This window comes from Myotis myotis, unplaced genomic scaffold (genome assembly GCF_014108235.1).
Source record: "Myotis myotis isolate mMyoMyo1 unplaced genomic scaffold, mMyoMyo1.p scaffold_m19_p_2, whole genome shotgun sequence".
Taxonomy (NCBI): Eukaryota; Metazoa; Chordata; class Mammalia; order Chiroptera; family Vespertilionidae; genus Myotis; species Myotis myotis.
Window position 1 is genome coordinate 137413797 of NW_023416324.1, and position 25847 is coordinate 137439643.

The following is a 25847-nucleotide window of genomic DNA, read 5'->3' on the forward strand; positions in this document are numbered from 1 at the left end:
AAAAAATGGGACTCTCATTTGACCCAGTGTTCCTGCTTCTAGGAATATATCCCAGGAAAACAAAAACACCAATCAAAAAGGATATACCAGTATGCACACCTATGTTCATAGCAGTACAATTTGAAATAGCTAAGATTTGGAAACAGCCTAAATGCCCCATCAGCAGATGAGTGGATTAGAAAATCGTGGTACATCTACACAATGGAATACTACGCTGCTGTAAAAAAGAAGGAACTTCTACCATTCTCAACAGCATGGATGGACCTGGAGAGCATTATGCTAAGCAAAATAAGCCAATCAGAGAAAGATAACTATCAAATGATCTCACTCATTTATAGAATATAATGAACATCATAACAGAAATAGCTACAGAGACAAAGAAGCATCAAACAGACTGTCAAACTACAGTGGGAAGGCAGGGGAGGGTTGTGGGGTGGGGGGGGGTAAGAGATGAACCGAAGGACTTATATGCATGCATACAAGGATAACTAGTGGACATAGACACTGTGTGTGGGGGGGAGGTGAGGGCATGTGTCGGGTGGTAGGGGAGCTCGGGGGGAGGTCAATGGGGGAAAAAGGAGACATATGTACTACTATTTGTAATACTTTAAACAATAATAAAAAAAACCCCACAAAACAAACAAACAAAAAAACCCCACACAACTAGGCCCAGGAGAAAATTCAACAGATAATAAATGCTAATAAAAGTTAAAAAAAAAAAGGTGAAAACCTCGGAATTCAATTATATAGTGACCATTCATTCCATTTTTGCCTAAGACACTCCCAGTTTATGCCTGTTGTCTATTATCCCATCTGAGAAGCACCTATCCCAAACAAATATTGTCTACAGGGTGTGAGATACCCATGTGCTTACTTTAACCTGTGATTAGAGAAAGATAACCTGAGACCCTTTCAGTCACATATCCCTGCAAGCTGCTGGACATTCCAACCAGTTAGGCCAGAGCCTCTGTCTTGGGCTATGAGACACAAGAAGCTGTCAGATTGCAAGTCAGCGGGATCCGTGGCAAACATGGGAAATTACAGGTTATGTTACACGTACATGCCATAGTGTGGGAAATAGATGCTGAGTGGTCTTGCTGAGAGTAGTCTGAACTCTCTTGTAACATTAATTTTGTTATTCATTGCATAATGTATTTATTTTATTGTTTGATATCAGTTTTTTATTTGCTAGTAAATCCCTTTAGCTGTAAAGAATAAAAAATGGAACATGTATGTTTGATGTCAAATTAAGTACAGTTTCTAAAGGAAGTTGACGAATGTGATACTTGCAAGGTTGGTTGGCATTTGGAACCATCATAGTGTCAATGACCGCATGAAAATCAAAACACATAAAACTGCTACAGAAAGGGAAAACCAAGATGGCAGCATAGATAAACATCTGAAATTGCTGCCTCGCACAACCACTTCAAAAATACAACTAAAGGACAAAACGGACATCATCCAGAACCACAGGAAGGCTGGCTGAGTGGAAATTCTACAACTAGAAGGAAAGAGAAAAGCACACTGAGACTCAGAGGAGATGTGGAAGTAAAGTGTAAAGGGCAGAGGTATGGGGGCGCACGTGGAAAGGGCTGGCAACTGAGGACACGGTTGTCTTTTTCAATCAGGAGGGAGTGTCAAGCTCCCTACTGCTCTGAACTCCAGTTCCGGCTGAGTCTCTGGGGACCCAGACTCATACGGGGAGAAACTGGACTGTCTGGCATCGGGCGGAACTCGAGGGCGGCTTTCTCTCAGAGGTGCTTGCAGCGATTACCGCAGGACACTGAGACTCGGAGCCTCTTAGGGCAGGGCTAAGGATCAGCCATAGCTGTTTGGTCTGCCCTGTTGATTCCCTGAGACCCCGTCCCACCCAAGCTGTGCCCGGAGGCTTTTGCATATGAATGGCCTGGCCCTTTGTAATCTAAAATTACCTAACAAACTGCAGCTGAGCCAGAGAGACCCAGAACATCCAAAAGAAGGTCCAAGGCCCCCCAGGAGCTTGCATTGCTTCACAGCTGGGCCTCATCTGGACACCTCCAAACCCCAAATAAAGAAGAGGAATCTGCAGATCTCTCCATAGCTCCTGCTGGGTAGCCTCAGGCAGAGGCTAAATTAGCACCTCCTTAGAGATCCAAGAGCCAGTGTACCCAGTGGTCAGGGTGGGACCATCAAGATTACAACTCCTCAGATCCATAAGGGACACACACTCGGGGGGCAGACTCAGAGATCACTAAAGCCCCACTGAAGCAAGTCTTGCCCCAGAAGGGTGTCTCCAGCACAAAAGTTCTCCCACTGTAGACACAGCTGATTCTCACAGCCAATTGGCCTGGAGGTCAATTCCTCCCAGTGATACCTACAACAATCAAGACTTAACTACAAAAAGACTGTGCACAAAGCCCACAAAGGGGTGCACCAAGAATGTCCACCTCAGGTAATTGGGGAGGGTGAGCCACTGGGCCCTATAGGACACCTAGCACAGAAAGCCAGTCTATCAACACAGGGAAGCATAAAAAATGCGGAGACAAAGAAACAGGTCACAAATGACAGAAATGGAGGAAAGCAAACTACTGGATATAGAGTTCAAAACCATGGTTATAAGGTTTTTCAAGAATTTTCTAGAAATCGCCGATAAATTTAGTGAGACCCTCGATAAATCTAGTGAGACCCTTGAGGATATGAAAAAGAACCAACTAGAAATTAAGCATACACTGACTGAAATAAAGAATATTATACAGAGATCTAACAGCAGACTAGAGGATCGTAAGAATCAAGTCAAAGATTTGAAATACAAAGAATCAAAAAACACCCAACTGGAATAGCAAAAAGGAGAAAGAATCCAGCCCTAACCAGTTTGGCTCAGTGGATAGAGCGCCAGCCTGTGGACTGTAGGGTCTCAGGTTTGATTCTGGTCAAGGGCATGTACCCTGGTTTCGGGCACATCCCCAGTAGGAGGTGTGCAGGAGGCACCTGATCAATATTTCTCTCTCATCAATGTTTCTAATCTTTATCCCTCTCCCTTCCTCTCTCTAAAAAATCAATACAATATATTTAAAAATAAATCCAAAAATATGAAGATAGTGTAAGGAGCCTCTGGGACAACTTCAAGAGTACCAACATCTGAATTATGGGGGTGCCAGAAGAAGAGAGAGAGCAAGATATTGAAAACCTATTTGAAGAAATAATGACAGGAAACTTCCCCTACCTGGTGAAAGAAATAGACTTACAACTCCAGAAAGCACAGAGAACCCCAAACAAAAGGAATCCAAAGAGGACCACACCAAGACACATCATAATTAAAATGCCGAGAGCAAAAGACAAAGAGAGAATCCTAAAAGCAGCAAGAGAAAGAAACTCAGTTACCTACAAGGGAGTACCCATACGACTGTCAGCTGATTTCTCAACAGAAACTATGCAGGCCCAAAGGGAGTGACAAGAAATATTCAAAGTGATGAATGCCAAGAACCTACAACCAAGATTACTTTACCCAGCAAAGCTATCATTCAGAATTGAAGGTCAGATAAAGAGCTTCACAGATAAGAAAAATCTAAAGGAGTTCATCACCACCAAACCAGTATTATATGAAATGCTGAAAGGTATCCTTTAAGAAGAGGAAGAAGAAGAAAAAGGTAAAGATAAAAATTATGGACAACAAATACATATCTATCAACAAGTGAATCTAAAAATCAAGTGAATAAAAAATCTGATGAATAGAATAAACTGGTGAGTATAATAGAATCAGGGGCATAGAAACGGAGTGGACTGACAATTCTAGGGGGAAAAGGAGCATTGGGGGTATGGGAAGAGACTGGACAAAAATTGTACAACTATGGATGAGGACAGTGGGGGGGCGGGGTGTAAGGGCAAGGGGTGGGGTGGGAACCGGGTGGAGGGGAGCTATGGGGGGGGGGAGGAACAACTGTAATAATCTGAAAAATAAAGATTTAATTAAAAAGAAACTGCTACATAACCTCAGAATCTACTTCAAAGGTTTGTGATTATTTTTTTAAAAGAGTGTATCCAAAGACAATGCTTTACCTTGTGCAGCTATAGAAGACCCATTTATTTCATTATGTGGGCATGGATTGACTTTCCATTTAGATCAAATGAGTTTCCTTCTAGTTACAGTTTTTTATTTGATTTTTTTTTAATAATCAAAAGAAACCTTTAATGTGTTGGCTCCATTAGCACAGAAGAACTTTGTAAACAGTTAAATGAGGCCAATTTTACATCAGTGTCTTCAGATGCTTCAAATAGAAAATCAGAATAAGTTAATTATAATAATGGCTTAATTTTTTGTTTGATTCTTTATGGAATCAGAGCAAAGCATTTTGATATTCAATCTTGGAAGATTAAACCTCTGACATTAAAATAAATATCACTATAAAGTCAGTTTACAAATTCCATAATTGAATGTAAATTTTTTGGTTTTGTAGTGATAGCATAAATGCAAATTTGGTGGAACACAACATCTGAGTAAAGATAATTTTCTTAGTTAATTGGGAAATTTAAAGAGAAATGTTCCCAGCCAGTGTGGCTCAGTGGTTGAGCATCACCCTATGAACCAGGAGGTCACAGTTTGATTCCTCGTCAGGGCACATGCCAGGGTTGCAGGCTCAAGCCCAGTGCAGGAGGCAGCCAATCAATGATTCTCTCTCATCATTGATGTTTTTATCCCTCTTTCCCCCTCCCTTCCTCTCTGAAATTAATAAAATTATATTTAAAAAAAGAGAAAAATGTGCTTAAAATTGTTTGAGGTATGTATATAATTCACAATTATACCTAAAGAAGCTATGATATTAATCAAAATAAGAGTTGTATGTTGTGCAAAGTTGAGTATTTTTATATATTCAAAGAGAAACTAAACTGTAAAATTTTTAAAATTCTTTATTGTTGAAAGTATTACATATGTTCCTTCCCCCCACAGCCCCCCACTGAACTCTCCCAGCCTGCCCCTGCCCCCTTAAATTGCAAAATTTTTACAAGGACATGGATGCTAAATGAAAAAATATTCTTTAGCATGGTATATATGTGGTCTGTTTTTTTACACATCAACCAGAATTTTAGAAATATTTGAGCTCTTAAAGAACTATTTTGTATGTCAACTGATGTGTCCTATAATGATTGTGAACTATTTTTGATAAATGAGCCATCTAACTTCTGGTTGACTTTTGTTAAAAATAGTTGAAAAAAATTTTAAGTATCTGAAATATGGAATGCCAAATAACTTTAGTTTTTGAAGATTTAGTATATAGCAAACAAGAAGATATTTAAACTTACCTCTATAAAAGCAAGGGAATAATTTAAAATATAGAATAATGAGAGCTCAAAATGTGTATAAGATTTAAGTTTAAATTATACAATTGTGCTTTAGAATATCTCAATGTATATTTTGATGAAGCTCCTATTTTCTTTCTTTCTTTTTTTTTTTACTGTTCATCAGATTATTTATTCACTTGATTTTTAGATTCACTTGTTGATAGATGTGTATTTGTTGTTCATAATTTGTATCTTTACTGTTTTCTTCTTCTTTCTCTTCTTAAAGGATACCTTTCAGCATTTCATATAATACTGGTTTGGTGGTGATGAACTTCTTTAGCTTTTTCTTATCTGTGAAGCTCTTTATCTGACCTTCAGTTCTGAATGATAGCTTTGCTGGATAAAGTAATCTTGGTTGTAGGTTCTTGGTATTCATCACTTTGAATATTTCTTGTCACTCCCTTCGGCCTGCAAGGTTTCTGTTGAGAAATCAGCTGACAGTCGTATGGGTACTCCCTTGTAGGTAACTGAGTCTCTTTCTCTTGCTGCTTTTAGGATTCTCTCTTTGTCTTTTGCTCTCAGCATTTTAATTATGATGTGTCTTGGTGTGGTCCTCTTTGGATTCCTTTTGTTTGGGGTTCTCTGTGCTTTCTGGAGTTGGAAGTCTATTTCTTTCACCAGGTAGGGGAAGTTTTCTGTCATTATTTCTTCAAATAGGTTTTCAATATCTTGCTCTCTCTCTTCTTCTGGCACCCCTATAATTTGGATGTTGGTACGCTTGAAGCTGTCCCAGAGGCTCCTTACACTATCTTCGAATTTTTGGATTCTTTTTTCATTTTGCTTTTCCGGTTGGGTGTTTGCTTCTTCATATTTCAAATCTTTGACTTGACTTGATTCTTGCGATCCTTTGGTCTGCTGTTGGGAGTCTGTATAATATTCTTTATTTCAGTCAGTGTATGCTTAATTTCTAGTTGGTCCTTTATCACAACATCGAGGGTCTCACTAGATTTCTTGAGGATCTCACTACATTTATTGGCGGTTTCTAGAAAATTCTTGAAAAACCTAAAAAGTGTGGTTTTGAACTCTATATCCAGTAGTTTGCTTTCCTCCATTTCTGTCATTTGTGTCCTGTTTCTTTGTCTCGGCATTTTTTATGCTTCGCTGTGTCGATAGAGTGGCTTTCTGTGCTAAGTGTCCCAATTACCTGAGGTAGACACTCTTGGTGCACCCCCTTGTGGGCTTTGTGCACAGTCTTGTTGTAGTTAAGCCTTGATTGTTGTAGGTAAAACTGGGAGGATTTGACCACCAGGCCAATTGGCTGTGAGAATCAGCTGTGTCTACAGTGGGAGAACTTCTGTGCTGAAGACACCCTTTTGGGGCAAGATTGCTTCAGTGGGGCTTTGGTGCTCACTGAGTCTGCCCCCTGAGTGTGTCCCTTATAGATCTGAGGAGTTGTAATCTTGATGGTCCCACCCTGACCACTGGGTACACTGGCTCTTGGATCTAAGGAGGTGCTAATCTAGCCTTTCCCTGAGGCTACCTAGCAGAAGTCAGCTGTAAAGCAATGCAAGTTGCCCTGGGGCCTTGGGGCAGCTGCAGTTTGTTAAGTTATTTTCAGATTACAAAGGGCCGGGCCTTTCATATGCAAAAGCCTCCGTGCAGGGCTTGGGCGGGGTGGGGTCCCAGGTGATCAACAGGGCGGGCCAAGCCAGCGAGCAGTATGGCTGCTCTGCTCCTATTTTTAACTTAGTAAAATTTTCTGCTCTACCAGAATTAAATGAGATCAAGATTTTGTAGCATTTAAATTTAGTAATACATTCAAAAGAATCATAAATAGAAAAAAATGAAGTAAAAAAGACACTACCTATGAAAATATTTGGGTCACAATATTAGTATATTTCAATAGAAAAGCACTGAAACTGAGAATATCCCCCATTTAGTAAAATTGGCTGTGAGCATAATAGGTACACCTTGGCACCTGTACATATTTTCTCAATTAAAAAAATTACGGTTAAAAGAGAAGGATTCATTAAAGGTGTTAACAAATTCAAATGGACTAACTGTAAAATGCAACTTTAAAAAAGATTGTGGATAATTTTGTGAAAGTTAAAAAGAATATTTTAATAAAATATTTTTTACACGAATAAAAATTTATTAGAAAAATACAGAGGCATGTAATGAAGACAGATATGGCTAAAAAACTTATTAAAGTATGTGACTATGTATCAAAAATTATTATTCTGCTTATGTTATCTTTTAATATTTAGGTAATAAAGGAGTTTTTTAGGTTGGCTTAATGTACACAGATGTATTGTTTTAAATAGTTTTATTTTAAAGGAGTTTGTAATAGAATTATTTATAGGTCTACCAAAATAATGTTAATTTATTGATCAATAAATAAAAATTTCAAAGAAATATATCTGTAGTAATTCTGGTGCCCCCTTTTATTCTCAAAAGTAAACCATCTCAGACAATAAATTACGTGGTCACCCTAATTTTAGATGAAGCAACCAGTTTCTTAAAACATTGCCTTTTTACTAATGGTAAACTGGATGGAACCAGGGCAACAATTATTTCATGTTTCTAATAGGTATGTGATAGAGGTGCCCACAGGTATGGAAAGTTAAAACAAAAAGGAAGTCAACAAAGAAGGAAAGAAGAGGAAAACATAATTATTTCCTCACACGTAAACACCAAAGTTTCTACAAAGAGATAAAAAAACATTACACTAATGTATGGCTCTTACCTGCAAATGCACTAGAAAGATCATAGGAATTTGGATTCTGAAACTTGATGAACTTGTCTGACCACCATGTAATTCCCCTTGATAGCATTGGGACTTTGATATATATAGATGAATTAATATTATATAAAAGAATGATGGTGTCTGTAAAGAAATTAAAAATTGTGTTAGAGATGTAAGCAAGTAATTTTGCACCCTCTGATATGCAAAGCTTGACGTGACAAATAAACCAGGGTTTTAGCAGACTCCCAACAAGCCTACATGCTATAGATGCTGGAATTACAATACTATTTCTATATGAAATATCTTGCCAAGGCACCAATGATTGAAAATACTCTTAAGCTCCACTGAACTCATGTCCCTAACCACTTTGAAACTCTAGTAAGAAAGAACTTACTTGCAAATGAAATACAGTAAGTCAGTGGATAAGGAATATAAAATTATTAAACAAACAAACAAACCTGCACAAACCTGCCATTCTGCTACAGAGATGATCTTCTGAACATTTAGTTACACACTTATAAAAGGGCACACCATGAAGAGAGAAAAAAAAAATCACCTACCATTGAACATGCTGTTGGCAATAGCTCCACAAGGACAGATGGGGGTTCCATTGTGGGTCTTTTTGAATGAATCACAGCGTTCAACATCCTGGATATAAGATGATACACTTTTGAGAAGTGCTTTTACTCAACTCCCTTAGAATGTTGAGAGAGAGAACACTGGCAATGTAAACCTTCCTGCCCTGATTTATTGGTACAGACCAAGATTATGGTCTACTCACTGGTTTTTCCCAGGCTTCCAGCTCATTTAGACTAGAAAAATCTTTGTGTTTTGGAGGGCTGTCTGTGTGTGTGTGTGTGTGTGTGTGTGTGCAGTTTTTTTCCTCATTAACAATACATAGTATAGCAAATATGTCTTTAAGAAGGAGCTTTACCTTACTGATTGTGCTAAATATCACCCTAAGTCTACACTGGAATACATTTTATTTTTTTTAAAGATATATTTTATTGATTTTTTACAGAGAGGAAGGGAGAGGGATAGAGAGTTAGAAACATTGATGTGAGAGAAACATCGATCAGCTGCCTCCTGCACACTCCCCACTGGGGATGTGACCACAACCAAGGTACATGCCCTAGACCAGAATCAAACCTGGGACCCTGGAGTCCGCAGGCTGACGCTCTATCCACTGAGCCAAACTGGTTAGGGCTGGAATACATTTTAAAACCTGTTTTTATTGAAGTGCAATTTATATTCCAAAAGTATAAAAGTCATGAATCTATAGCTAGATGACTTAGTAGTATCTACCTAAGAACCAGAATATATTTTTAAAAGAATGGTTGCTAAAAATCATTTATTACTTTAATAAAATAATGTCAGTATAGAAAACAGTTTTCTCCTTGTATTTCTTGTTGGCATGCTAAATATCATCTAGCAAGAATAAAGTTTTGCAATCCTAGAACTGCAAGGGTATTCAATTGAATCAAAGGCTTTTATTCAAGTGGAGCCCAACTTCCTTAAACTTGGCTAGATTGACGGCCCCAATTATAGGAAAGACACTGCTAGACACTGTGAGCCAGACTAAGACAAATCCCTCAGAGTTACTATCAAAATGGTTGGTGATTCCATCAACTAAAATGGGCAACTTTAAAGATAACTACAGAAATTACAGGTGAGGGAATAACACTAAAATCTAATCAATGCGTCAACCTAGTATACCATCAACTTTAACAGAAACATAAAATCCTGATTGTGGTTGAAAGACACTTGAAGATTTACCCTTCTGACATATTCATTATTACCAAGATTTGGACAATTCAATATGTATCCAATTTTAATGTAAAATTCTGTCAAATAAAAAAAATGGTTGGTGCATGAAAGAATACACCTTTTTAATCAGGCAAGATTCACATTACTGCTCTGAAGAGGGAAAGTAACTCCTTTTCTCAATAGCAGTTATTCTAAATACACAGCCTCTTCAGTTTAGGCAAGAAGGAAATGAACATTTCTATCTGTAAAACCTCAGCTTTTGAGTTAATTTTCCATATTCTCTTTTAGACTGAAAAATCCATCTGGTTTAAAGAAAAAAAAAGGAGCCTGGCCAGTGTGCTCAGTGGTTAGAAAATTGGTCTTCCCACTGGAGGGTTGTGGGTTCAATTCCCAGTCAAGGATTGGGGTGCATGCATGAAGCAACCAATGGATGTGTCTCTCTCACATCGATGTTTCTCTCTCTCTGTCTCTCTGTCTCTCTGTCTCTCTGTCTCTCTCTCTCTCTCTCTCTCTCCTCTTCCTTCCATTTCCTGGAAGGAAAAAATATCCTCAATCTTAGGGTGAAGATTAAAAAAAAAAAAGGATATTATGCCAAAGTAAATAAAGCCTTACCTTTATATTTTTACCCATCAGTTGGCTATTACTTCTGGATAGAATATAATGATAGAGGTTCTGATGGAAGCCATATAATTTGTAGTACATATAAACATTACCCTGTAAAGGAGAACAGTGAAAAGTAAGAAGAGAGTAAGAAAAATAAACTGGAATATTAATAAACATAGGACTTTCAAAATATAAAAAGTGGTAAATAAAAAATTATGGAAACAAAGTTTTTTATATCAAATAGAAAACCCAAGAAATCATTATTGAAAATCAGTGTTGGAACCCTGCGGGGGAGGTTAGCTTGGTTGGTTGAAGGGTTGTCCCGTACACCAAAAGGTTGTGAGTTTGATTCCCGGTCAGGACACATATCTGGTTTTCGGTTTGATTCCCTGGTTGGGGCATGTATAAGAGGCAACTGGTTAATGTTTCTCTCTCACATTGACATTTTTCTTTCTCTCTCTCTCCCATTTCCTCTCTCTAAAATCAATAAAACATAGCCTTGGGTGAGGATTAAGAAAACAGTGTTGCTCTCCGGAATAAAAAAAAAAATCAGTGTTGGATATAATATTAAATGCCAGCTGGAATTGAAAAGTAATTAAAATCCTATATAATAAAGAGGGAATATGCTAATTGACCGTCATGCCCTCATAATAGGGCAGTGCCCACAGCCACAAGATGGCAGCACCCAGTTTCCTCAGCCCTGCCGGGGGCCTCTGGTCCTCCTGAACCCCCCACTGACTAAGGCTCAGGCAACTAGGCTGGCCGAGGTGCAGGCAGGCCTCAGATGGCAGTTGCCCAGCCGCCCAGGGCCAGCTCGAGGCTCAGGTAACCAGGGCTGGCTGAGGCTTGCGCTGCCGGCAGTGGCAGCAGCAGAGGTGTGATGGGGGCATCCCCTTCCCCTGATTGCCGGGTTGCCTCCCGCTCCTGAGGGCTCCTGGACTGTGAGAGGGGGCAGCCGGGCTGAGGTACCCCACCCCCCAAGTGCATGAATTTTCATGCACTGGGCCTCTAGTAAAAAAAATAAAAATAAAAATCAGTGTTGGAAAATCCTGGTCTATAAAGAATTATTAAAATGGCCAAATAACTTATTTTTAATGTTTTTTAAAAAATATATATTTTATTGATTTTTTACAGAGAGGAAGAGAGAGGGATAGAGAGTTAGAAACATAGATCAGCTGCCTCTTGCACACCTCCTACTGGGGATGTGCCCGCAACCAAGGTACATGCCCTTGGCCGGAATCGAACCTGGGACCTTTCAGTCCGCAGGCTGACGCTCTATCCACTGAGCCAAACCGGTTAGGGCTATTTATAATGTTTTTATAAGGGCTACTGCATTCCTGCCTTGAAAATATTTTTATAACTGGGCTTTGTATTCTCAATATGTAAAATTTGATTTTACAAATACAGTTATTTCCCAGCAATACTAGGAGATATGTTTTCCTAGGGGTTGTGGTAGGCATCAAAGTCATGTGATTTCAAAGCAAATCCATGAAGCATAATTTAAAATTGGAGCCACTGAGCGTATTTAGGTGTGTGTGCATACTGGGCATGTGAAAGGATGAGACTGGTTCTCTGCGGTCCAGCTCCCGGGGTTTTCGTCTTTTTATCCTTAGGATGTAGCACAGTACCTGGCGTATAGTACTTGGTCCAGAAATGGCAAACCCCTTGGAAAAAAAATGGAATAATTCACTGATCAAAAAAAAGGTGATTTTCACTTTAGTTATAAGTAGCCTTGTTGCCATGAGAGACATGCCTTTTCATGGGTACTGCTGTATGAGGCTGCCCAGTCATAGGCCACTTCCATGCTTCCACCTTTATGGTAATGCTAGAGGCCCAGTGAATGAAATTCGTGCATGGTGGGGCGGGGGGTCCCTCAGCCTGGCCTGCACCCTCTCCAATCTGGGACCCTCTGTGGGGTTGGGTCTAAACCGGCAGTCGGACATCCCTCTTGCAATCTGGAACCACTGGCTCCTAATCGCTCATCTGTCTGCCTGCCTGATTGCCCCTAACCGCTCTGCTTGCTGGACTGATGCCCCTAACTGCTCCCCTGCCTGCCTGACCGCCCCTAACTGCCTCTGCCTGCTGGCCTGATGCCCCTAACTGCTTCCCTGCCTGCCTGATTGCCCCTAACTGCTCCCCTGCCAGCCTGATCACCCCCTAACTGCTCCCTTGCCAGCCTGATTGTCTCCTGATTGCCCCCTAACTGCCTCTGCCTTGGCCCTCGCCACTGTGGCTTTGTCTGGAAGGACATCTGGAAGATGTCTGGTCTAATTAGCATATTACCCTATTATTAGTATAGATACCAAGCCCCTGGAAATTCTCTGGGTAGACTTGATACAGATTTTACTAACAGCATATATGTTGCAACTGGAAATTGCCAACGTAGCTGTTTATTATTAATATATGAGCTACCTCCAAAATAATGAGGCCTGTGTCCAAAACTATATGACGGCTTCATTTATTTAAAGTGCCTCCCACAAGTTATGTGCTATGTTCTGTGCCAGAAATACAGAAGTATTCCTTTACAATTCCCCGAGTAAATTTTCTTACACTATGCAAAAAACAGCATTTGGAAAGGATGTTGGCCCCACCCTAAAAACCTTTAAGAGGATGCGTATAGAAAATGGGAGCTGGTACCAGGGCAGATTGGAAATAAATGTCATGGTAAGTGCGGCCAGTTACAGAAAACAATGAAAGCCAGTGAGCTTAATCACTTGTAAGAGAAAAATCTTTGGAACACCGAGAAGGGAGATGCTGGGCCATGACAGAGGCAGGCTGCAGCATAATAAACACCGAGCCTGGATGTGAAGGTGGATAAGCCAGGCGTAGCGAGAATGACTGATTACATTTCCTCACCCAAAGGGGAAACCTCTATTGTTGACCCTTAACTACAGAAAATATGAAGTCCACAGAAAGGAATTTACCATACATTTTCTTGGAAACTAAAAAGAGAATTCTACTTACCCAAAGTTATATGTTTATATAAATGATAAAATAAACAGGCAGAGAACACACCACATTAGGGAGAGGAGTGTTTTCATAACCTTTTTTCAATGATTCTTTGTCCAAGTTTTTGCTTAACAAGGCCTCAAAGACCATCACCTCTTTGATTAGTCCTGGCGGCACATACTTTGTGGCATTTCTTCTCTTTACACCAGGGGCACTTGGTGCAGGACTCCGAACTTAAGGCAGAGTCTCATGTGGTGGGTTCATCACCAAGCTCACACCATGCGTGCTGACTGGCGAGTGAAAGGCCCTGTAATTGCTCTAAGCAGTTGGTTGGATTTGTACGGGAAAGCCTTTGCCTGAAAGGAATGGTTAGCAGCTGTAATACTTCCTTTGCTTTAGGACTTCAAAGGATGCAGACAGCTGGGAACTGAAGCCCTTTAAAGGTTTTGTCCTTTGGATCTTTTTCTTAAAAAAGTGTAAGTACTCTGAGCCCCCCAAGAAAGAACAACCCTGCTTGACAAATTGATTTCAAGTTTTCTGGCTTCCAGAACTGTGAGAGAATAAATTTCTGTTGTTGCAAGCCTCCCTTCTAAATTAAGTGACTCGAACTTTTACTTCGGGGGGCAGCATGGAGAACTGAGGAAGCCAAGAAAGGGTACACCTATAGAGAACTAGAATTTGGACCTACAATAAAAGAATACATTTGTAAAACTTCCCCCACTGACTTTATATAGATTTCAGTTATAACCCAAGTACAACTCAGTAATTTCCTTGTAATTTATACCTGACTTACAAAAATGATTAGAGCTACCCATAATCAATACAGATGTCTTCAGAATATTATTGATACCAACATGCTATCTTATGGGGTCAAGGGGAAAATAAGAAAGACACAACATAAAACCAAAACCGCCCAGCTGGCGTGGCTTAGTGGTTGAGCATCAACCTAGGAACCAGGAGGTCAGAGCACATGCCTGGGTTGCAGGCTTGGTCCCCCGTAAGGGGCGTGCAGAAGGCAGCCGATGAAGATTCTCTCTCATCATTGATGTTTCTATCTCTCTCTCCCTCTCCCTTTCTGAAATCAAAAAAATATATTTAAAAAAGAAAGAAATGAACTTATAATTAGCCTTAAAAACATAAAACCTAAGCCCCCTAGAACATAGAGCCATATAATTTAGCACTTTATTTTTTCTCCATTCATTTACTATTCTAGAAAGTGTTTCCTGAGCATCTACCATGCAAAATATACAGTGCTATGCACCGTGGAGGAAGCAAAGATTCATGTACTCATTCAATAAACATTAATCGAGCCAAGCATTGTTAGGGGGGTTTGGGATACAACAGTACAGTGAAAGACAACAAACAATACATCTATATAATAAACTTTTAATTTACATAGTATATTAGAGGTGATAAGTACTATGGAAAAAATTGAACTTACAGCAAAGTAACAAGGATCAGGAGTGCAGGGGTGGAGTAAGTAGACAGGCTACAGCAAGAAACAGGTTGGCCAGCGAAGGCCTTACTGAGGTGAGAACTGAGCCAAGATCTGAAGGAGGCAGGGGAGTTAGACAAGTGGATAGCAAGTACAGGGAGCAACACAAGAGTATGTCCAAGGAATGAAGAGCCCACTGTGATTGGTGTGGGGGTCGGTGGAAGAGAATGGAGAGATTAGGTCAGAGAGGAGGCGCAAAGCCAGATCAGGTGGGCCTTGTAAGGCCTTGCACTTTTTAACTCGGTGGAAGGAGGAGCCATTGCAGGAATTTTTAAGCAAAGGAATAACATAATATGACTTGTGCTTTATAAAGCTTACTCTGGCTGCTCTGTTGAGACACTGATGCAAACAGGGAGACCTGTTAGGAGGCTATTGCAGAAAATCAGGTGAAAGTTTGGTATGGCATGGGGCTAGGTAGCTGTAGCAGATGTGTGGAGAAGTGGGCAGATTCTGGATACATTCTGGAGGCAGAGCAAACAGGGTGTAATGGATGTGAGATATTTGCAAGTAGGAGGAGTCAAGAATGACTCCTGGGTTTTGGCCTGGGCACCAGAAGGATGGAGCTGCTATCAGCTGAGATTGAGAAGTCTGTGGTTGGAATGGGTGTTTTGGGGGGTGGGGTGGGGTGGGGAGAAGTGGGTGTCAGGAGTTGTTTTGGAAAAGCTGAGCTTCACATATCTGGTGATCATCCAAATTTTGACATCAGGAAGGCAATTGGAAATACAAGAGTGGATAGTGGAAAGGAGAGTTGGGCTAGAGCTATAAGACTGATGGCAATAGTTGGCACTTAAAGCCAAGAGGGTGATGCCGTTTCCAAGGAAGTGAGTGCGCATAGCGAGGAGAATGCTGAAGGCTAAGACTAAAACCCTGAAGACCTCAGCAAAGAGTTTGAGGAAGATGGAGGGACAGCAAATAAACCAAAGAAGGGCAGCCAGAGAGCTAGGAGGTTTTCCAAGAGCGCGGTATCCTGAAATCCATGAGGAGGACATGTGTCAGGGATGAGGGAGTGATCCATCGCTTGTGTCGGCCGGGCTGACAAGGAACCAAGGACTCCCAGCTGGATTTATCCACCTGGAAGACATTGGAAACCTTGCAATTTCATGGAGCCTTCTGAAACTTTCTTAAGAATACAATACAGTCTAGGACAGTGATGGCGAACCTTTTGAGCTCGGCATGTCAGCATTTTGAAAAACCCTAACTTAACTCTGGTGCCGTGTCACATATAGAAATTTTTTGATATTTGCAACTATAGTAAAACAAAGACTTATATTTTTGATATTTATTTTATATACTTAAATGCCATTTAACAAAGAAAAATCAACCAAAAAAATGAGTTCGTGTGTCACCTCTGACACGCGTGTCATAGGTTCCCCATCACCGGTCTAGAACCTAGCTTCCTTCTTTCTTTTACTCCCTCCTCCACTCCCTCCTTCCTGCTCCTCTTCCCTCTCCTCCACAGGGGCCAGAGCTGTGTTGTCTGACTGCTCTCTCAGTCTCCTCCGGCTCCCTCCATTTTTTTCTTACAGGCAGTTCCCCCAATAAATCTCTTGCATGTCTAATCCTGTCTTGGCATCTGCTTCTCAGAGGACCTGGACTAACTAACACACGACTTTAATCAGCCCAAGAGCAAGACTCTCTTAATATTTCTTTGGCATTTCTCACCGCCTCTGACAGCCAGGCCAAGACTTGCCCTAGGGATTAGGCAACTGCATATGTAGAATGACTTGGAGGGTCCCAAGGAGAGTCCCACCAGGTGTGTGACCCTCTGACACGAACTCACTGCGTGACCTTGGTGCAGACACTTAACCTCTCAGCGCATTAATTTTCTCACTATAAAATGAGTGGTTAGGTTCCGTGATCTCTAGTATTCCCTCTTGAGCTGACATTGGAGTAAAACCTGCTTGATTGATGTGAAGAATTATGTGACAACATTGAGTAGAAAAAGAATTGGAAACTTAGAGACAAAGGAGAACAACATTCCAAAGGGAAAAAAGGGGTGAGGAGTCGCACGTGAACTCAGAACTTTATATATTTTCAGTTTCAGGAAGCACTTGGTGGAAATCATGAACTCACTGCCAGTCTCCTTGGGAGTTCAGCATATAGCCCGTTGAAGGCTCTTGATTTCACTTACTTGCATTGTCTCTGGCAGGTAAAAAGGAATGGAGCAGGAGCATTTTTTGTCAAAATTAATGGCGTTTTCCCGAAGTTTTGCACAATTTGCACATATATTTGTGTAATTTATCTGTCAGGTAGGAAAAAGAACAATGAAGATTTGACTTTGGGTGGTGGACACAATGCAATCTACAGATGATGTATCATAAAACTGCACACTTAAACCTATATAATCTTGTTGAACATTGTCACCTCAATAAATTTAATTAAAAAAACTACATGAATATATATATCTTAAAATTCAAGCCCTGAGTCCATCAGGGTCAGGCTGTCTGGGTCAAGGGCATGTTGTCTGGCCATGACTGAAGGGCAGCCCAGTGTACAGGGAGATCTTTTGTGATACTCAGGAAGAATGGGCCTTTCATTTTGGGACCTGTAGCATTTTGCTACTGATCTGGAATTCAGTGTTTTTACTGATTCTAGAGGCCCGGTGCACGAAATTCATGCATGGGGGTGGGGGTGGGGTCCCTTTAGCCCAACCTGCACCCTCTCCAATCCGGGACCCCTTGGGGGATGTCTGACTGCCGGTTTAGGCCCAATCCCAAGGACAGTGGGGCATTCCTCTCACAATCCAGGACTGCTGGATCCTAACTGCTCACCTGCCTGCCTGCCTGATCGCTCCTAACTGGCTCCCCTGCCAGCCTGATCACCCCTAACCACCTCTGCCTGCCAGCCAGATCACCCCTAACTGCCCTGCCCTCCAACCTGGTCACCCCCAAATGCCTCCCCCCCCCACCAGCCTGGTCACCCCCAACTGCCCCCGCCCCCTGCCAGCCTGGTCGCCCCACACAGCCTGCTTGTTCAGTCATTTGGTCATCCCTCACTAACCCTCCTGCCGGCCTGGTCACCCCACACAGCCTGTTTGGTCATCCGTTTGGTTGTTTCGGTTGCGATGGTCACTTAGGCGCATATATATATATATATATATATATATATATATATATCCTATTGTGATAAATCCTTCTGCCTGGATCATAAAAAGGTGTCATTAGGAAAGTATTAGTCAATGTCTCATAAGAAGTGGGCCTATGGTCTGAGTCTAATCAGCTTTTTGGGGAAGTCACTTCACTGTTTTTCCATTTTATTGTATGGAAAATATGTATACAAATGAATTCTTCTACATGGCATCTAGAGGATGTTATTAAAAATCACCAAACATAGAAAAATAACTATTTCCAAAATGTAGGGTTACTGACATGTGGAATAAATCTGATTTAAAAATGTTGTTACATTCTATTTTTTAAAAGTTCAATTCTTTGAAAATGGTAGGGTGGACTTTTTTAAAAAAGGGGAATGTGTCCCAAATGAGCAAGTCCTGTGAGCTCTGGCTGAGGGACTCCGTTGTGTGAAGGTCACTTATTCCTGGAGAGAGATGCTGGGAGCTGGGAGGGGCAGCAAAAAATACAAGAAGAAAGGCAATAGGAGGAGTGGGACTGAACCGATCTTCTCCTTTCTAAAATTCTCCTCAGTATTTGCTATAATCCATTCTTTCAAGAAGATTCTGGGCACTGAACAGGAAGGGGTTGTGGGTACTGTGAACAAGCCAGGCATGGCTGAGCTCTCTGTTCTTACCACACATTGTCTTACCTACTCTATCATTAGCTCACTGAGGGCACAAATCAACTTTGGCTTATCTGCCTCATCTGCATACCCCACAGAATTCTCAGCACCTCTCACACTCCTGAATGTTAAATCACCGTCCACAGGCTTGGCCTTCACAATTTTGCCACTAGCCACGTGGGCAGAGGGAACAGATCAGCTTTCCATGGCTGCCTGTGGAGTAAAGGTCACACCGTCTGGGATGTAGGCAATCTGCTCAGAGCTGATGTAGATAAGACATTTCTTAATTCATTAGGCTGAAAAATGGACATGGCCGATTTACCCTTAGACCAACTTTCATCTCCCCTCCTCAGACCAGCTTCTGGGGGTCTCATCCTCCAACAGCTTGTTAATCACATTGGCAAGAGGCTTGTGACTGAGGAGTGTGCCCTTAGCATCAGCTTTTCTCACTGAGTAGAACTTGGTTTATTTTGCTAAGTGTCCCTAATAGGCCAGAAAGGTTTGGGTTGGTTCTTGCCTTTCCTAGGTTGAGTTGAACTCAGAGAGAGTTCATTTGCAAAGGGAAAGACACTATGCTTGAAATGGGCTAAAATAGAAGACTCTGCCTTTGGCTCTTTACTTTTTTTTTTAAGTCCTCACCTGAGGATATGTTTTTATTGATTGTCAGGAAGGAAGAGGGAGAAGGAGAGGGAGAAGGAGGATCAGAGGAAGAGAGAGAGAGAGAGGGAGACACATTGATGTGAGAGAAACATCGATCAGTTGCCTCCCATATGTACCCCCGACCAGGGATTGAACCCACGACCTAGCTATGTCCCGTGACTGGGAATTGAACCTGCAACCTGGTGTATGGGATGATTCTCCAACCAACTGAGCCACCCAGACAGGCAGTCATTTGGCCTTGCCTCTCCTCCCACCCCTATCAAGTGCTTGCTCAGTCCTCTGCCAGCACAAAAGCCTGACTTTCCCAGACCCTGTGAATAAGTATGGTTGAGCCGACAGTGTGAGAGTCATTTGTCCTCATGAGGACATAGGGCTGAATAAAGCCACCACACACAGGCTCTGTCACCACGGGCACCTGCCCACTGAAACAGGGATGTTACAGTCTCATTTAGTTCCTGTGGAGGGGTTGTGTTCTCAAATGGACCACTCATTCATAGTCCCAAAGCAGAAAATTCTTAGAAATTGCATTAAACATGTAAGAAGAGACAAACCTCTATTTCCTTGATGCTCTTTGCAGACAATAGAAGGATGATGCCCATGCCCAGGCACAATGCTCCTGTGGCAAAGAAGCCGGAGAGGACCTTGGAGGCTGAGAGCTGCAGCCGGTAGGCCGGCAATCGCTGCTGCTTCAAGGCAGTGTTGTCTGGCAACAGGGACCACCACACCTGGGATGGCTTCTCCATTTTGGTCCTGCAGGTGACTGAGAGACTTTTAAGACATTCATAACATTACTACTCAGAGCCATCCCCCATAATGGTAATACTAACTTAAGAATGAAGTGGACTTTCCTTTGTAGTTACAATCTTTCGGCTTCCTGAATTATTTCTCAACCAGGCCTGACATTCAGCAGGAGCACCGCTTTCTTCAGTCAGCCACTATGAAGTATATTTTACTTAGGTTCAAAAAGCTCCTGCTAAATGCTGTGCTGAGGAGGAACACTCCCCAGCAGGTGACACTGGGAAGCAGCTCTAATGGGATGAGGTGACTAATCCAAGGCAAGACCTTCCTAAAAGTGGGGAAATGAATTTATCTTTGAAAACCTGCCTAAATCCTTGAAAATTAATACAAAAAAAAAAATAGGACCTTCAGTCCCCCCCCCCCCCCCCCAATGTAACATGGATATAATTTAAGTTGGGAAAATGCTCTCAGGTTACAACTAACTTTGCTATTTGTGATCATGAGAGAGAAGCAAACAGGGATTGTAGAACCCAGATGTCTAATCTCAACAGCTTCCATTTTTTTCATCCACAAGAAAGGCTAGAGTAAAAATATGTAGATTAAAACATCTCTCCTAACCTTTCCCAAGTGCATGCTTTGGAGTAGCCCAAATGAGGCAGAAGAAAAAGACAGATAACAATGATATGTTCAATATTATATTACTAGGGCCCAAATGCACGAATTCCTGCACCTTGAAAGGAACTGTGGGCCCCGAGGCTGTGGTGGGCACAGGGGTGGGTCTCAGCCCCTCCTCCGCACCCCCACCCCGGCTCCTGGTCCTGTCTGCCTGCAGCCCTGTTCCCGCCGCTGCTCCCATGTGCTGATGGTGCCGGGCCCCGCTCGCACCTGCTGACTGCACAGAGTGATTGGGGCCTGTGCCAGCAGCAGTGTGAGCAGTGGCTGCTGCCCTGATCACCCCTCAGGAGCAGGGAGAGGTGAAGCCCTCAGGGGCTATCGGGGCCAGCAGCCGCCGCTTACACCTGCTGATGGTGCCGAGTGATCAGGACTGGCGCTGGGCGCTGGCAGCAGGTGCGAGTGGGGCCATCACCAGCAGCGGGTGTGAGAGATGGGACCGCCATGCGTGGGAGCAAAGAATTTTCAGTACCCACCAGAGGCTTGCCCCGATGACAGCGACTGGTGTCCTGCCTTGGTCTGGTGCCCCCGCTCATCTGCTCCACCATTCTGCCGTGGCCAACACCTGCCATGTTTCATGCGGGCCTCCTGGTGGTCAGCGCATGTCATAGCAACTGGTTGTTTCAATGTTTGGTCTACTTGCATATTAGCCTTTTATCATATAGGATGGTGTTATTGGTTTTGTTTTGTTTTTCACTTATTAGAAATCTATTAACATCATTTTCACTAGGATGTTAATTACTCCCTTTTCTTTAAGATGAATTTAAGATGTAGAATTAGGATTTTTAAAAATTTAGGTGAGTTTCTAATCCTTCTCTTTTATACATTAGGGAGGAAAGCCATGATGGACTATTTTATTTTTATTTTTTTATTAAAGAAGGCAATGACTTTGGCAAATGTACCTAGTTTAAAAGAATATAAAATACTAGTAAATGCAAATACATGTAATAGGAGGTTTCCAATTCAGAGTCAGAACTTTCCACTCGCAGAACTGGGGAAAAAGCACAATACCAATGGAAACTCTTCAGCACGCCATTAGGATCTGGCTTGGAGGTGGTGACGAGTGTAGTGTGGCTGTTGGTATCAGGCAGCCTTGTGTAAGAAGGCAGTAGTGAACACTTCCAGTTTACATCTACTGTTTGTTTTAGTAAATAAACATGGTCAAGAGCTTGGGTTTAAAAGCCAGTAAGTCTATAAGATTTGATTAAATGTGCAGTGTTGGCCCGACCAACCCAGGTACATGCCCTTGACTGGGATTCAAACCCGAGACTCTTTGGTGCCCAATGCTCTATACACTGAGCCACACCAGCTAGGGCTTTCTTGGGCCTTTTATAAAACAACAAAACCAAACCAACCACAGTCCCAAACTAAAGGAGATTCACAGCTAGTATGTTAGGATTCTCCAAAGAAACAGGAGATTGCATACAGGGTGGGGCAAAAGTAGGATTACAGTTGTGAGTACACAAAATAGAGTTTATTCTCATGTTATTATTTATTAAGTATTATTAAGTATTATTCTCATATTATTATTTAAGTATTATTTATTAAGTGGAGAGAGTGACAGTGAGAGAGACAGGCTATAAGGAATTGGCTCACGTGATTATGGAGGAGTTGAGTCTAAACTCTGCAGAGCTGTTGTCCCCGTCTGAAGGCCATCGGCCAGGGAGCTGTCAGTTGGGGGCAGAATTCTTTCTCACTTGATGGGGGGGTGGGGGAGGGGGCTCAACCTTTGTTTTATTTGGGCCTCAACTGACAGAATGAGGCCCTCCCACAGTATGGAGGGTAATCTGCTTCACCACAGTCCACTAGTTTAAATATTAACCTCATCCAAAAATACCCTCACAGAAACACCCAGGATAGTATTTGATCAACTAACTATCTGGGCACCCTGTGGCCCAGTCAAGCTGACACATAAAATTAACCATCACAGATAGTAAGAAAAATACTTCTGGGGCAACATGCTTGAGAGACCGCCAGATACACATTTTATTTTTAAATTTTTTCAAATACACAGTTTATAAGTATTTTTGTATTTACATATTTCTTGCTTCTAAGTAAACCTATTTTAAGCATACAATTATACTTCATTTGCTCTGCTCTTCAAGTTTCTAGAACAGGGTTCCTCAACTTCAGCAATGTTGACATTTGGTCCAGATGTCTTTGTGGTGAGGGGCTGCCCTGTAGGTTGTAGAATGTGTAGTAGTATCCCTGGCCTCGACCCACTAACTGCCAGTCACTACCCCCCACTACATACCAATAGTATAGTAGCCCCCTAGTTGTGACAACAAAATGTCTCCAGACATGGGGAAAATTCTCCTCTGGTTGAGAACCACTGCTCTAACTGATGTGGGCGTGATGATCTGTTGGCAGCTCTTGTGTTGCAGTACCATTAGAAACTTCAGAGCATACCTTCTTAAGTCCTTGTTTTCATTTTTCTTTAACCTGTATATATACTAATATAGCCTCCTAGGCATCGGCAGTCATTTTATATATTTGGAGTTGCCTCATATTTCACTGCCTTTTCCTATTAACTGCTGGGATGCAAATGTACTAAATGTAAGTGTAGAATCAGGAAGTGGTTGTGTGTGGAGTACACTCACACCTACACATAACTTACATGCAAACATAATAATCATGATGGTCTCATTTTTTGGTTTTGGTAAATCAGTAGTGGCTTAGTGGATTGGTCTGAATTTTGACATGCATAGACTGGATGTCTCAATTTGCAACTCTGTCCTCTTATACAATCACTAGAGGCCTGGTGCATGAAATTCATGCATAGGTAGGGTCCCTAGGCCTGGCCGGTGATCAGGGCCGATCAGGGCCTTCCGGCTACCAGCTGGGGCCTTCCTTCATTCTGCGCCAGCCCCTGGTGGTAAGCGCACGACAAAGCGAGCGATCGAACTCCTGGTCTCCTGGTCTCACTCCAGAGAAGACAATTTGTATATTAGGCCTTTATATATATAGACTAGAGGCCCTGTGCACAAAATTCATGCGGGGGGGGGGGGTGTCCCTCAGCCCAGCCTGCACCCTCTCCAATCTCGGATATCCCTCACAATCCGAGACTGCTGGCTCCTAACTGCTCTCCTGCCTGCCAGCCTGATCACCCCCTAACTGCTCCCCTGCCGGCCTGATTGATGCCTAACCGCTTCTCTGCCAGCCTGAAGCCCCCAACTGCCCTCCCTTGCCAGCCTGATCATCCAACTGCCCTCCCCTGCCAGTCTGATCGCCCCCAACTGCCCTCCCCTGCCAGCCCGATCACCCCCAACTGCCCTCCCCTGCTGGCCTGTTTGCCCCCAATTGCCCTCCCCTGCTGGCCATCTTGTGGTGGCCATCTTGTGACGATGTGGGGGTGGCCATCTTGTGATGATGCGGGGGCGAGATACCACCTAGGCTTTTATTAGTATAGATGCTTGATGTTTTCCTCCAGATTAATCTAAGACCTGTTAATTGACAGGAAGTTAAATGCCTGTACAGGGAAGGAGTGTGATCTATTCTTTTTTCTTACTATTGGCCAAGAACAACTCACATGTTAAGATTAAAGGGATGAAAAGAATAGGGTTAAGTTTAGCCATAGTTGAATAGATTTTCACATTGTGGCAGCTTTTCTTCTTTTCCCTCTAACTGGTGGGCCTGAGTCAGGGTCCTGCAGAATGGAACTTGCTTTTCTTCCCTTTGAGTCCCTGCGTGTGGCTTCCAGACAACAGAGGTGCACTAGCAGCAAGGCTCTGGTATGCAGAAGTGTGTTTTTAAAGGAGGTTGATTAATGCTAGCCTGCCAGGCTCATTAAAATGTCACAGTATTCAGATGTGGAGTTGTATGTACCGGTAGTGGCATCTGTTTGTTTTTATCTCTTATTTGATTTATATGCCTGAATCCCTAACATGGTGATCACGGTGTCCTGCCATGGGAGATCTGGGGACTTCTGGTTCTGCTACTTAAAACTACTGTGTGTCCTTCCTGAGATTCACTTTAAACATCTAAAAAATGTGAAGAATAATAATTTTTCTTCAGTACTATGTCAATGATTAAAGCCCTACATATTGCTTAACATAGATGGGTAATCAATAAAAATTATTTAAATGAGTAAGAAAGTAAGTGAATTTCAGCAACAAAATAAAACCAATAGTATTGGGTTATAATTCATAGAACAAAATAAACACTCATGAGTCCATACTGTTGTAAAAAGTTGAACAAACAAGTAAATGGGGAAAAGAGACAGCTCTTTCTTACAGAAGAATTCCAATTAATAAATGTTGAAATAACAAGGGAAACAGAAAAATAACTACAGAATAATGGTTTCAGGCAAGAACTACTAATGTTTCTAAATTAGTAGGCAAAGTATGAGGGATAAAAGGATATTTGTGTAGCCTCAAAGTATTTCCTCTAAGATAAATATTAATTACAAAGGAAAAAATAGTAACTTTACAGGGGGGAAATTCAGCAGGCACTACTGTAACCAGGTGAACAAAGTTGGCATTACCAGTATTAAGATGAATCAACATTATATACCCCCTGCTATGATGTATAAAAAATAGCACATCACTCCTGTGGTATTCTGTCCAAAAAATGCAGAAAACACCTGACAAACTGATATTGAAGTACATTCTATAAAACACCTGGTCATTACTCTCCAAAAGTGTCTAGGTCATGACACAAAGGGAGGGCTGAGGAACAGTCCTGGATCTGAGCAAACTAAGGAGACATGACAACTACATGCAATGTGGGACCCTCGACTGGATCCTAGGATAGAAATCAGGCATCAGCCCTGGCTTGTTTGGCTCAATGGATAGAGCATCTTCCTGTGGACTGAAGGGTTCCAGGTTCGATTCTGGTCAAGGGCACATTCCTGGGTCGAGGGCTTGATTCCCAGTCGGGGATGTGCAGGAGGCAGCTGATCAATGATTTTCTCTCATCATTGATGTTTCTATCTCTCTCTCCCTCTCCCTTCCTCTCTGAAATAAAAAAATATATATTAAAAAAAGATATATTAAAAAAAGAAAGAAAACAGGCATCAGTGGAAAAACTGGTGAAATTGAATGAAGTCTGTAGTTTAGTTAACTGTACTGTACCAACATTGATTTCTTAGTTCTGATAACTATCGTGGTTATACATGATGTTAATATTGAGAGAAGCCAGAGGAAGGACATATGGGAATTCTCTGTGCTATTTTTGTAACTTTTCTGAAAGCCTGAATAACAAGTTAAAAAATAAATAAGACAGTTGTAG

At 41.9% G+C, this 25847-nt stretch overlaps 1 protein-coding gene across 2 annotated transcripts in view; it reads right to left on the bottom strand.

Moving 5' to 3' along the window:
- LOC118674971 (cell cycle control protein 50C-like) overlaps positions 1 to 20282 on the bottom strand; it is a 28480-nt gene extending 8198 nt beyond the window's left edge. The window contains exons 1-5 of one of the 2 annotated variants that reach the window (XM_036347064.1): positions 19760 to 20282; positions 16948 to 17058; positions 10382 to 10483; positions 8563 to 8650; positions 8003 to 8143 (exon numbers count right to left, since the gene is read on the bottom strand). In XM_036347064.1, the coding sequence (XP_036202957.1) occupies positions 8003 to 8143; positions 8563 to 8650; positions 10382 to 10483; positions 16948 to 17058; positions 19760 to 19951 (634 nt within the window). In that variant the 5' untranslated portion in view covers positions 19952 to 20282. The remainder of the gene's footprint in view (positions 1 to 8002; positions 8144 to 8562; positions 8651 to 10381; positions 10484 to 16947; positions 17059 to 19759) is intronic. The other variant, XM_036347065.1, reaches the window with a different exon arrangement.
- Positions 20283 to 25847: the final 5565 nt, after the last annotated feature.